This window comes from Pelophylax lessonae (genome assembly GCF_965119305.1).
Source record: "Pelophylax lessonae genome assembly, chromosome: 2".
Taxonomy (NCBI): Eukaryota; Metazoa; Chordata; class Amphibia; order Anura; family Ranidae; genus Pelophylax; species Pelophylax lessonae.
Window position 1 is genome coordinate 299,949,909 of NC_138769.1, and position 12,802 is coordinate 299,962,710.

Genomic DNA, 12,802 nt, shown 5'->3' on the forward strand with positions numbered 1-12,802 from the left:
GCTGTTATGACTGTTTGCGGAAGAGAATTCCACATCCTTACTGCACTTACAGTGAAGAACCCCCAGCGTATTTTAAGGTTGAACCGCCTTTCCTCTAGTTTTAGTGAGTGGCCACGTGTCTTATTCTATTCCCTTTCTCTGAATAGGTTTTTTCATATGCTAGGGTTGCCAGTACAGTATTTGTACATCGATATCATATCCCCCTCAATCGTCTCTTCTCCAGAGAGAAAAAGTTCAATGCTTGTAGTCTTTCCTCATAGCTGATGCCCTCCATTCCCCTAATTATTTTTGTTGCCCTTCTCTGGACTTTCTCCAGTTCCAGCACATCCTTCTTGAGGACCGGTGCCCAGAACAGGACAGCATACTCCAGATGTGGCCGGACCAGAGTCTTGTAGAGTGGGAGAATAATCTCTTTATTTCTGGAGTGAATCCCCTTTTTTATACATCCCAGTATTCTGTTGGCTTTGCTTGCAGCGGCTTGGCATTGCATGCCACTGCCAAGCCTGTTGTCTACTAGTACCCCCAGGTCCTTTTCCATCCTAGGAATCCTCTAGGGGACCAGACTCCTTGAGCAGACAACCTGCTAAGAACACCTCCCCACCAGGACAGACTTGCATCCTTGGTGACATTGTCCAATATATAGGGAGGAAGGATTTCCCTTGCCTGAGCATCGGGGACCAAAGCCACCAGATCAGGGACTCCCTGGTCAGCTGGATCTGATTGTCCAGGGAATATGAATTCTTGTTCCATTTGAGAAGGATTTCCTTCTGGAGGATCCTCGTGTGGAATTGAGTGAAGGGGACCGCCTCGAAGGACGACACCATCGGTCCCAGAACTCTCATACAAGTCTGCAGGGACAACCATTTGCTGGACAGCAACAGCAGTCTGGAGTTTTCAAGTTTTTTTCTGGAGGAAGAAACACCCTGGCTGAGAATGAGTCCAAAGTCTGGCCCAGATAGTCCAGTCTCATGGAAGGGACCAGGAACGACTTCTGAAGGTTCAGAATCCACCTGAACTCCTCCAGAGTTCTCCTGGTGATCTCCAAATTTGTTACCAGCACCGTGGGAGAATTCAAACAGAGAAGCAGATCATCCAGGTAACCCAGGACCGATATCCCCTGCTGACTTAACAACGTCAGGACCGGAGCCAACACCTTCGTGAAGACCAAAGGAGCAGAGGCGAGACCAAAGGGTAAGGCCACAAATTGAAAATGATCCTCTCCCACGGCAAAGCGCAGAAACCGTTGATGTCCTGCACACATTGGGGCGTGAAGATAGGCATTTTTGATGTCTATGGAGGCCAGGAAATTCCCCTGATGTAGGGAAGCCACCACCGTGCGAACAGATTCCATCTTGAATTATTGAACTCGCACAAAGCAATTCAGTGCCTTCAGGTCCAGGATTGGACGCACCTTGCCTTCCTTCCTGGGGACCGTAAACAGGTTTGAATAAAAGCCCTGAAAACGTTCCACACACAGAACCGGAAATATTACTCCCTGTTGTACCAGATCCTATCTCACATTGGAAGGGAAGAACCTTACCGGTGGAACGGATCGAAACTTGATCTTGTATCCGGACCGTATGACCTCGTGAACCCATTTGTCTTGTGCCCTCAGGTCTGGAGAAACTCGATTTTTGTTTGCCAAACCAGGGTCTCTTGGGACCACCCGAGGGAGCCTTGAAGGACTTTGCCCTATCGACTGACCCTGGGGGACGAAAAAACTTGTGTGCTGAAAAAGCAGGGCCCCTGTCTGCGACCAGGGTCCTTACTCTTGTTAGCCTGTGGGAGAAAGGTACTCTTACCCCCTGTGAGACCTTTGAGAATGTCATCCAGGGTAGCCCCAAACAGGCGATCTCCTTGAAAAGGTAGATGAGACCTCTCTTTGAGGTCTGATCCGCAGACTAGCACTTTAGCCAAAGTATACACTGGAGGACCACTGCCGAAACCGACAGTCGACCCAATATGGGAGCATTATTCAGCGCAGCATCGCAAACAAATTACAGCCTCTGCACCAGTTGGTCCAACAGCTCCGCAAAGGCAGGGGGAAGTCGTTTCCCCTCCAGGTCATAGCGCATCAACTTAGCCCATATAGTCAAAGTTTGCGAGACAAGGTCAACAGTAAACAGTAATGTGCAGACCCACGCCAGGGAGTACACATTGCGGGCCACATACTCCGCTTTTCTATCCGCCGGATCCTTAAAGGACGGGGATTCCTCCACCGGGATCATTGTAGCTTTATTCAGTCTTGAGTCCAGAGGGTCCACCGTAGGTGACACAATCAACTTTTTGATAAGGGACTCAAGGGGGTAGCGTCTAGCAATCGGCTTAGGCACCCCAGGGGAAGGCTTTGGGCGGTCCCATTGTTTTTTGACCATGTTGACAAAGTACGAGGGAAAGGGAAAAACCTTTGCCGCTCTGGATGGCTTGTGAGTGGCAAACGTAACCTGCGCCTCAGTTGCGGCCGCAGCTGCGTCCTACATTTTAGGGGTCTCACGCACGGATACAACCAGTGTGTCCACCAGCGCCTTTTCTTGCGTGGTGGCGAAGGTAGAGATGTCATCCTCACTGTCAGAGGAGACAGGGCGTGATGTAGCGGACCCCGCAGGGAGACCCACATCTGCGGTGGCTGATTCAGACTCAGAATCTGAGATATCAGATGAGGCAGGTGTAGGCGGAGGGCGTTTCTTAGCACCTCGCCCTTTAAAGGCCACCTCCACCCGGAACACAAACGATTCCAGGACTGCTGAAATTGCATCCATGGACAGTCGGGGTCCGGAAGGCCCTGCGGCCTCCCTGAAGGGGAAGAGGACACATGATCTGTAGGGTCCATCTTGCACCAGGGGAACCCGTCAGCAAAAGTTGAAAAAAATGACACAAAAAGTTTTTTTTTAAAAAACGTCCCGCCGGGCTACAGCGTCCCCCAGAGGTCAGGCAAAGCGCACTGGAGACCTCCAGAAGAGAGAGAGCGACCCCCAGACTCACCACCCTGTACCAAAAATGCACCAGGAGGCCCAAAACGTCTGCACAGCACGTGTCAGCAACAATCTCAATCCAAAAGGGGAGGATCGGAAGAACAGCCCAGGGTATAGAGAGGAGCTCCACCCACAAAAAAACGCCTCCAGGAACTCCTATTCTGATTCCTATTAGAGAAAGCCACCGCAAAATGGCCATTCCGGGTGTACCAATAAAATGGCAGCCCCGTGCGGCCTGCAGAGCAATTGAGGACCCTTGTGAGGACCCACAGACTGCGGAACAGGATGGATTGGAAGATGGGCCCTGGAGTAACAGGCAGAGACTCCCCCCCGCATGATTGTTCATCCGACGCCGGTGTTGCACACCTCGCCCCCACATCTGGCCTGAAGTGTGGTCCCAGCGCCCGGGAGTAGGCCCAATAGCCCCCAGCAGTGGGGGTGGGGGCAGGTAGAAGGGGGGGTGTGTGACAGGACATAGGGAACCCAGGAATGTGAAGGTCTGATCATCCCAGGGAGGGGCCCGCATCCACCCCAAAATCCGCCAGGGGAAGAGGAGGGAACATTTACTCACCATACCGGAACAGGCGGGCGCCATCTCCTGACAGAATCCCTCCGCCGAAGTGGGGGGGGCTGTCGGCCAAATAGTAGCGCTGTGACTAGGGCCTAGACCCGGTCGTATGCGACCTGGCGAGATGTTTAACTCACTGGGCCAGTCCTCGTCCAGTGGGACTTTGTCACGGCCGACCCAGAGCGGAGCTAAGGCCTGCACGCACTCGTTGGCCGGCTGGGGTGACCACTAGATCTATACATCCAGCCCGTCGTCCAGATCCGACATAGTTGCTTGTTGCTTGTAGATCTCACAGGAAAAAATCCGGAGAAAAGCTAACTAAAAATAATATATATATATATATCTCTAGAAAAAAAGTTGCTAGGACCAGAGATCCCATAAAGGAACTAGGTCCTCACTCCTGACTAGGCAGATTAAAACTGACATCCTATGCAAGAAGAGAGAGGGTATACCCCCTGGGACTGCCCATAGGCGTAGCCAGAACTTTTTCCTGCCTAGTGTCCTACTCCTGTAGGGGGCAGCATAACCCTACTGATATGGATCAGAGACTGCGTCCGTCAATGAACGATAGAGAAATAAGATTTACTATTGACATAACCACAAGCACACTCACAGACCACAGGTTGAACTGGATGGACTGTTGTCTTTTTCAGCCTTACAAACTATGTAACTATGTAAAAAAAAAACTCGCTCATTCATGTCTTTATGGACCTTGCTTTCTGCATTGGTCCAAATCATTTGGTGGAGGGGGGATTATGGTGTGGGGTTGTTTTTCAGGGGTTGGGCTTGGTCCCTTAGTTCCAGTGAAGGGAACTAAGGCGGCAGCACACTAAGACATTTTGGACAATTTCATGCTCCTTTGTGTGAACAGTTTGGGGATGGCCCCTTCCTGTTCCAACATGACTTTGCACCAGTGCACAAACCAAGGTCCATAAAGACATGGATGAGCAAGTTTGGGGTAGAGAAACTTGACTGGCCTGAGTCTTGGACCTCAACCCGACAGAACACCTTTGGGATGATTTAGAATGGAGACTGCAAGCTAGGCCTTCTCGTCCAACATCAGTACCTGACCTCACAAATGTGCTTCTGGAAGAATGGTCAAACATTCCCATAGACAACACTCCTAAACCTTGTGGACAGCCTTCCCAGCAGAATTGAACCCTACAGACTTAGACTGGGATGCCATTAAAGTTCATGTGCATGTAAAGGCAGGGGTCCCAATACTTTTGACAATATCGTGTATATAGCAATGGATGATCAGAAATGCTGTACACTTTTAAACGTTGTTAAGAGACGGTTTCAGACAAACATGTACAACCTGAAGTATGGCCAAAGCGTTTTTAGTCATACAGTACTTCTCCTGTTAGATCACAGGTGTGCGCTTCGTTCTGCACTCCTGTGATGTCACTCAGCCAGTCCAGGCTCAGGAAAGCCTGAGCAAGCTCCTCCTGCCCCCTCCACAGCCCAGCGCTCCAGTGAGTGCTGGAGAGAAGCGTAGAGAGCCGGTATTCGAGAGTAATGGCTTTCTGCGCAGAGCGGAGGGGGAATACTGAGCAATCAGTGGTGTTTCATCCCTCATAGAGCTGGTGGGAGACAGATGCAACATTTTATTGATGCTGCATCCCACTAGGTGAGTATAAATGATTGTTTTTTTTTTTTTTAATCCTAAACTTCGTTTTTAATCTTGGTGTACCACCTAATGCCAATCACTTCTTCTTTTAGTAGAAAACCTCCTCCATCTATGCCCTGTCCTCCCCACCACCGTAATCTTTTGGTGCGCTGGGGGTTAATACAACTAAATAGCTGTCACAGGCTCTCATCAAGAGTGCCTGACTATGCCCACCCTTTCTGCCTAGCTGTACCATTCAAAAAACTCAACTACAACTTCTATGAAAAAGGCTCTCCATTCTTAGTCAAATAAAATTAAATCAGTTTTTTTCTATGTTGTATCAAATGATCATTTTTAAACGAGAGATTGTTTGAAACTATCAGGAAATTATTTTCGTTAATGTGTTGTGATCAGCAAAGGGGTTGCAAATTTGCCACTTACATCTGCTAAATAGTTTGCTCTTTATCTGTGAGGTAATTTATGGGGTTCCCAGTGGTGTTGGGGCTCATTTATACATGTGGCCAGGGAATGGTAAAAACAGACAATTGAGCCATGGTGGTAAACCCCCGCACCCCCCCTGCATCCCCCTCCCCCGTCTCTCTCTCAATGGAGCCAGTTCACACAGCTCCTGGACGGCTGCAGAGCTTTTTGCAGAAGGGTCCTGTGTGTCTTCTGGTCCGTTTCAGGTCTAAATTCAGACCGAATTCAGACCTGAACTGAAACGGTGAACAGGGACGCACTGGACCCCTTGCTGCAAGCCGCTCCACACACGATGTGAACCTAACCACATTCTAAAATCTGCTGCCTTACTATGTGTTATGTGCATGCCCCCTTGGACTACAATTTACATTTTTACCGAGCACTGGGAGTAAAGCTACTGCTATACTCCCGTGGCTCTGACAGGAGAAAAGCTGCTTTCTCACACAGCAGCAGCTCTGCTTGACCCTCCCCTGTTCATTCACAGAAGGCTTTGTATTTTGTGAATGGATTCACATAAATATGCAGGGCCGCCGCGTCCTTAACCAATGACATTTCCCCTGTCCATGGGATTCCCCTCCCCACCACCTCCTTTCCTCCTGTCAGATGTCATCTTCCTGTCCTGAAGGACAGAGAGAGCAGCGCCATCTAAATGCAGTATGAGTACAATTTAATGTATAAAAAGGTAAGAAATACACTCACAAGGTTAAAAACTATTTCAGCATAAATGATGAATGTGGTGTTCATCCCCTCTACTCCCGGGTGGTAGCCGCTGGTGTGTCAGTGGCCAAAGGTCCAGGGGAGCAGGTGGCTCCCAGCACTTCCTGGTAAACTCAGAGACACTCGGGTGCACTGATCAGGTCACTTCTGGGTACGCTATGAGTGTCCCCGAGTTAATCAGGAAGCCGGCATACCAGCGGCTACCACCTAAGGCCCTGTTCACACCTGAGCATTTTTCAGCTCATAAAACGCTCATATCTGAAGTCTCAAAACGCCCAACAAGCAAAATCCTATTCATTTCAATGACCTCTGTTCACATATGGGCATTTTGTTGCCTGAAGCAAAACGTCTGAAGCTCAAAAAAGTACATGAGCTTTTTTTTTTTGTTAGATGTCAATGCCTGCTTCCAAACACCTGCAAAAAACGCCTGAAAAACACCCAAAAAACAACTGAAAACGATATGCTCAAGAGTAGAGCAGATGAACACCGCATTCATTATTTATACTGGAATCGTTTTTATCTTTGTGAATGTATTTCTTACTTTTTATACAATAAATTGCGGTCATACTGCACTTAGATGGCGCTGCTCTCTCTGTCCTTTGTGTTCCCAGAGTTCCTTCTAGCTCCCCCCCCCACCCTGCTCTCACTTACCCTCCTACTGCCACCCAGTCCTCACTTACCCCCCTACTCCCCCCCACCCTGCCCTCACCCCAGCCTTACTCACTCCCTAACCACCCCAACTCCCAAACCACCCCTCTACCAACTCTTCCTAGGCGATAGGTATCAGTAATTGGTATCGGCATGTACTTAAAAAAGGTATCAGTACTCATACATGGTGTTAAAAAAATGGCATTGGTGCATAACTAATCCAATATGTTAAGGTAGAACTATAGGCAAAAAAGCAAGGGTTATAACCCCTGTCAAGAGTTTTTTCGTCATCTGCATCTCATTGTGGAGATTTCCCTTTACTTCCTCTCCCATAGCTAAACAGGCAATTTTCCCTGAAAATTAAGGGAATTTCTTGGGGACCCCCAGGCCATCATAACTAGTATCTCTGTTGGAAGATTACTCCTCTATTACTTTTCTGGGGACAACCCAAAATTTTCTTCTGCTTTCAATGATAATGATAATCAGGACAAATAGAGAGGTGGGGGGGGGGGGTCTTCTTAATGGGGCCACAGACATAAAGAAAAAAAAAACTGACCGGCATTCTAATCCCTCTCCACTCTGTCCAAAACTAAAAAAAATGTTTTGCCTTTAGTTATACTTTAAGTCCCCACACTGCATAAATAATAAAAAAATAAATAAAGGAGATTGAATAGTCAGATAAAGGGCCAGTTTGAAGCCATACATGGTCATATGTCAGGAACAACAGTAGGTGTGTCAGCTACTCATCCTCATTTGAGTTCCAATCTTAACCAACAGATGTTAGTACAAATAAAAGTTTTCTTCCTTTCTTACCACTGGAAAAATACAGTAAATACTGGACTATTGGTTGTAAACAGAAAAAAAATGATCATTTCCACCAATCAAAAAAGCTTGTCCCAGTTGTCATAAGAGATGCTCAGAACACTCCCAGTGTTTCTAGATACCAGACTACTCTTAAAGTGGTAGTCAATTCTTTGTGGGGGGGGGGGGGAAACTTCTCCCTGCAAGGTCATGTCATAATGTGCTAGTAGGCATCGCATACAAGTACATTTTGAAAAACCTACCTAAAAACCAAGCCATCCAACTGGGCACTGTCACCACTGACACAGCCTCCATCTTCATCCGGTCTGCATTCCGGGTTCGCAGGCTCTGGCCGCTTGAATGGCAGAGCCGCGATGAGGTCACTCCCAGGCATGTGCATGGGAGTCACATTTTAGGGTACAGACCTCTGAAGGAGTGGCACGGGTATGCCGTCCCTTCGGTGACATCACCCCCAGCATCCATTGTGAATATCTCCTAAACACTGCAAGTTTAGGAGATATTCACTGTACTTCCAGATAAGCATACCTATAGGTACAAATGTGCAAACAGAGTTCACTACTACTACCACAAACCCTGGCCAAAATTTGCATACAGGATAGCTCTGTTGGACGCCTCCCATCCGACATCCTGCAACTTGAAAAATCAGGGGAGCCAAGTGGAATTGTCAAATGAACAGGGTCTGTATCTATTCGGATGCAGCTGCTGTTTAGGTATTAGTCAGCTATGATTAAGCACCAGTGAAGGGTAGTGAAATGCGTTCGCTGTTTGCTGTTAGTGTCGCCTATGCTTTCATGCTGTATGGACTTATCACGTCAATAAAGGCGTTTGCATTGGAGTGCGGCCATCCAGAACTTTTCCTTTCTTTGCTGTGTTGCAGAGCCAGCACCGGCTTGCAAGGTGGCGGTGTATTTGGAATGCTGATACCTGGAGCGGTAACTATCTTTGTCTGTGCTGTTTAGGTATTGTGACAGCCAATGCGGCTGGATACAAAATACAATAGCTGCAACAAAAGATCCATCCATAAGCAAAGCTGGCTACACAATATATACTTTTTTGGTACAAATTTCCTTTAGATTTACAAAAACCATTTAGAATGAGATGAAACCTAAACACTTTCAAATTGTATGCAATCAGGCAAGGCTCCTTTACTTTTAAAGGAAATTGAGCAAGAAAATTGTATGTGTAGCTAGCTTTAGTTACAGACTGAAACTAGAAGCAAGCTGTCACTAAATCAGCACCCAATCAGCCATGGCCAGGGCATTCTATGCACCATGTAACAAAGGGGTGGTGTGGCGATGCTTGTTGACCTAATGTGGGCACATGGACATATGAGATCAATTACATTGTCGAAACAGGGCCAGGTGGTTGAGAATGCCCTTGCTTTGGCTGATTTGGTAGGTGAGACCACCTTTTTCTGGGTTCAGTCTAAAGCTCACACCAAGCCTGTGCATATCCCTAGGGCTACATTCACATCAGCGATTAAGGCCAGTGCGAATTGTAGCGGCAGTTCTTAGCTGGTAGGTGCAGCCGCCACCCCCGTTCACACCAATGACAGTTCGCCAGCGGCCACAACTATTTGCTGCTCTCTGCACAGCCATTAATTCCCTGGGGTGATTGCTGTTGGATGCACACAGAGTGGGGAAAAGCTGTGGCTACCGGCGACCTGTCATGATAGTAAACAGGGTGGGTTGCCCCACCTACCCAAAGAGAGCCGCAGAGGGAGCTGCTGCTACAACTCGCAGTGGCTCTAATCACCAGTGTGAATGTAGCCTAATCATAAACAATCAAGATTCAGCATTTGTGCCAGTGACGGAGTGACATCCCGCTACATCTGGTTACAAAAGGAGCCATTCCTTAAGCTGGATACACACTATACAATTGTCTTTAGATTTACCAAAACCATATAATATGAGGTCAAACCTAAACACTTTCAATTTGTATGCAATCCGGCAGGCCCTTGCACTACATAGAAAAGGTACTGTATTTTCTGGCGTATAAGACTACTTTTAAACCTCAAAAAAATCCCCCAAAAATGGGGGGTCGTCTTATACGCCGAGTATAATACCTCCAAGGTAACCTAAGTATAAGTATTACCGGTAGATGTAATCTCTCAAGATGCTGGCTGTGTGGGAATCCTGTACCGGTATACCGTATGTACCGTAGCTTCAGCTACATACAGTGTACCGTGCTGAGCCAATCAGGGAGAGCGATGTATTCTATTATTGAATGCAAAGCCTGCTCGGATTGGCGGAGTAACATCAGCCCGCCTCTCTGACTCTGCCAATCCGAGCAGGCTTTGCATTCAATAATAGAATACATCGCTCACTGTGATTGGCTCAGCACGGTATACTGTATGTAGCCAAAGCTACGGTACATACGGTATACTGGTACAGGATTCCTGCACAGCCAGCGTCTTGAGATTACATCTACTGGTAATACTTAGGGTACCATGGAGATATGATGAGAGATTACATGTATTACAGTACTAGGGTACCTTGGAGATCTATGAGAAATCTGATGTTTTTCAATGGTGTTGCCTTGCTTCGGAAGGGGTTAGTCTTATACGGCGAGTATAGCCCAAAATCTATGTTTTAACTTGAAAATTAGGGGGGTCGTCTTATACGCCCAGTCGTCTCATACGCCGGAAAATACGGTAAATCTGAAGACAAAAGTCTGCAGATAATCTGCACGTGTGTACGGGGAATAACACTACATAGTTGAATGTATATCTAAAGGAAATCGAACAACAAAAGTTGTATAGTGTGTATCCAGCTTTAGGGACAGACAGGCAGCCTGTTTAGCGATCCTGCCTTTGGAGATTTGTCTCTAGAGGCCGAATCACTACCACTGGATCGGTTTCAGGTAAATTATCTAAAACTGTGAACAAACCAGTAAAAGACCTTGCCACAGTTTGCATAAGGCCCCTTTCACACGGTCGGTGTGCCCGGTGGACTCAGTTTTGCTGGAGTAGGGATCGATCTGCCGATCCCCACTGAGCAGGCGGATGACAGGTCCGTCTCTGTTCTCTGTGCAGAGACGGACCTGTCAGAGGCCAGCTCTCCTCTATGGGAGATCGGATGATAACGGACTGCCTGTCCGTTTTTATCCGATCTTATCCGATCCTCCAGACGGATGGAAAACAGGGTTTCCATCTGTCCGGATTTCACGGACAGGATCGATATCAGCGGGAGCCAGCGGAGATATCTCCACTGACATTCGGTGCTCCATAGGGGTGCATGGAGCATCTAATCGGGTCCGCCCGAAAAACAGACAGGCGGACTGGATCGGAAAGCCCGTGTGAAAGGGGCCTTCGGGTCCACCTGAAAAACAGACAGGCAAACTGGTTCGGAAAGCCCGTGTGAAAGGGGCCTTCGGGTCCACCTGAAAAACAGACAGGCGGACTGGATCAGAAAGCCCCATGTGAAAGGGGCCATCGGGTTCACCTTAAAAACAGACAGGCGGACTGGTTCGGAAAGCCCGTGTGAAAGGGGCCTAACTACTAATCCATTCTGGGGGGGCTGACCAATGGATACCTACAACTTCGACCTGGTTGCCAGCCAACACCAATGGTAGCCATACACCCTTCAGTAAATGATTGATTTAATTTCTAATCGATATCTTCTGATTGGAATAATCCATCTATAGTCAACAACGCATCCCATCAATGTGCCACACACAGGGAATTGGATTTCTATGGCTAGACAAGAGAAGATTGTAACTTACGATGGTAAATCAGCAATGGCATTTCTGTTTCCACCATGTCATCTCATAATCCGATTGTCACATTCATGAACAAAGTGTCTTGGTACTGATGGATGCAAAACGATCAATAACTGCCCCGGTCCATCAACTCTGATCCAGACTGAGTGTAAATCGATTACAAGAGGCGTTACTGGTTTTTTATTTGTGTATTTATACACAATAATTGTGTATTTATGTTATTTGATTTTTTATTTTTTTTGCAGATTCAATTGTTTCAAGTGAATTGCAGATCGGCCGGATAATGAAAACGAAGCGTATATGGCCACCATAAGGAAGAAAAATGACGACCACTGCTATACTTACGGAGAGTTCTCCAAACATTTTACTGACTGAATAAAAAATGGTGAATTGATGAGTCAGAGTTTTGCTCAGCCAGTTGCTGAAACCCATGAGTGTCTTTAGCAGAGGTGTACAGACATAAGACATGGCACTGTGAGGACTGCACCTACCTTCAGCTGGGACTTGGACACTTTGCCGCTCTTCTCGGTGTCGAGTGAAGTGAAGGCATACCACACGGACTTCAGCAGCTCGTTCCTCAGAGACATCCTCTGTCCTCACACCTGACTTACACACACAACCAACTCTACTCCGCTTTATACACCCGGACAGCTGTGCTCACCACACAAGCCTTCCATTCACCCTGCACACAACTGTCCTTAACACTCTCCTCTCTAAACTTTACCTAGAGACACATTCACACAGGAGCCGTACGTCCAGTCCGGCCTTCTCTATACAGCCCGTCACACCCGGCTACACTGCACTCACTGTTCTGTTCAATGGCGCGCTCCGCTAGACTCACTACCCTACAAGACGCTCTGCTGAACAGGAGACCGCAGACACAGGCACACTCACATCATCACACTCCGAGCATAGACACTGCAACATCCACCACTTCCTGCTGCTGACAAAGCCACCCAGTCACACCGAATGTTAGCAACCACTGGGTACTGTCACCTCATGTCTATCTAGGGGCTTTATACCTTACTAAAAGCATACAAGGGGCACAGGATCTCACAAAAGTCAGTACACCCCTCACATTTCTGTAGATATTTTATTATATCTTTTCATGTGACAACACTGAAGAAATGACACTTTGCTACAATGTAAAGTAATGAGTATACAGCTTGTATAACAGTGTCAATTTGCTGTCCCCTCAGAATAACTCAACACACAATCATTAACCACTTAAGCCCCGGAGGATTTGGCTGCTCAAAGACCAGGGCC

At 47.5% G+C, this 12,802-nt stretch overlaps 1 protein-coding gene across 1 annotated transcript in view; it reads right to left on the reverse strand.

The window, feature by feature from the left end:
• Window positions 1–12,465, reverse strand: part of DEF6 (DEF6 guanine nucleotide exchange factor) — a 171,721-nt gene extending 159,256 nt beyond the window's left edge. Inside the window, exon 1 of the mRNA XM_082247381.1 lies at window positions 12,028–12,465. Within this exon, the coding sequence (XP_082103507.1) occupies window positions 12,028–12,123 (96 nt within the window). The 5' untranslated portion in view covers window positions 12,124–12,465. The remainder of the gene's footprint in view (window positions 1–12,027) is intronic.
• Between the last annotated feature and the right edge of the window lie 337 nt (window positions 12,466–12,802).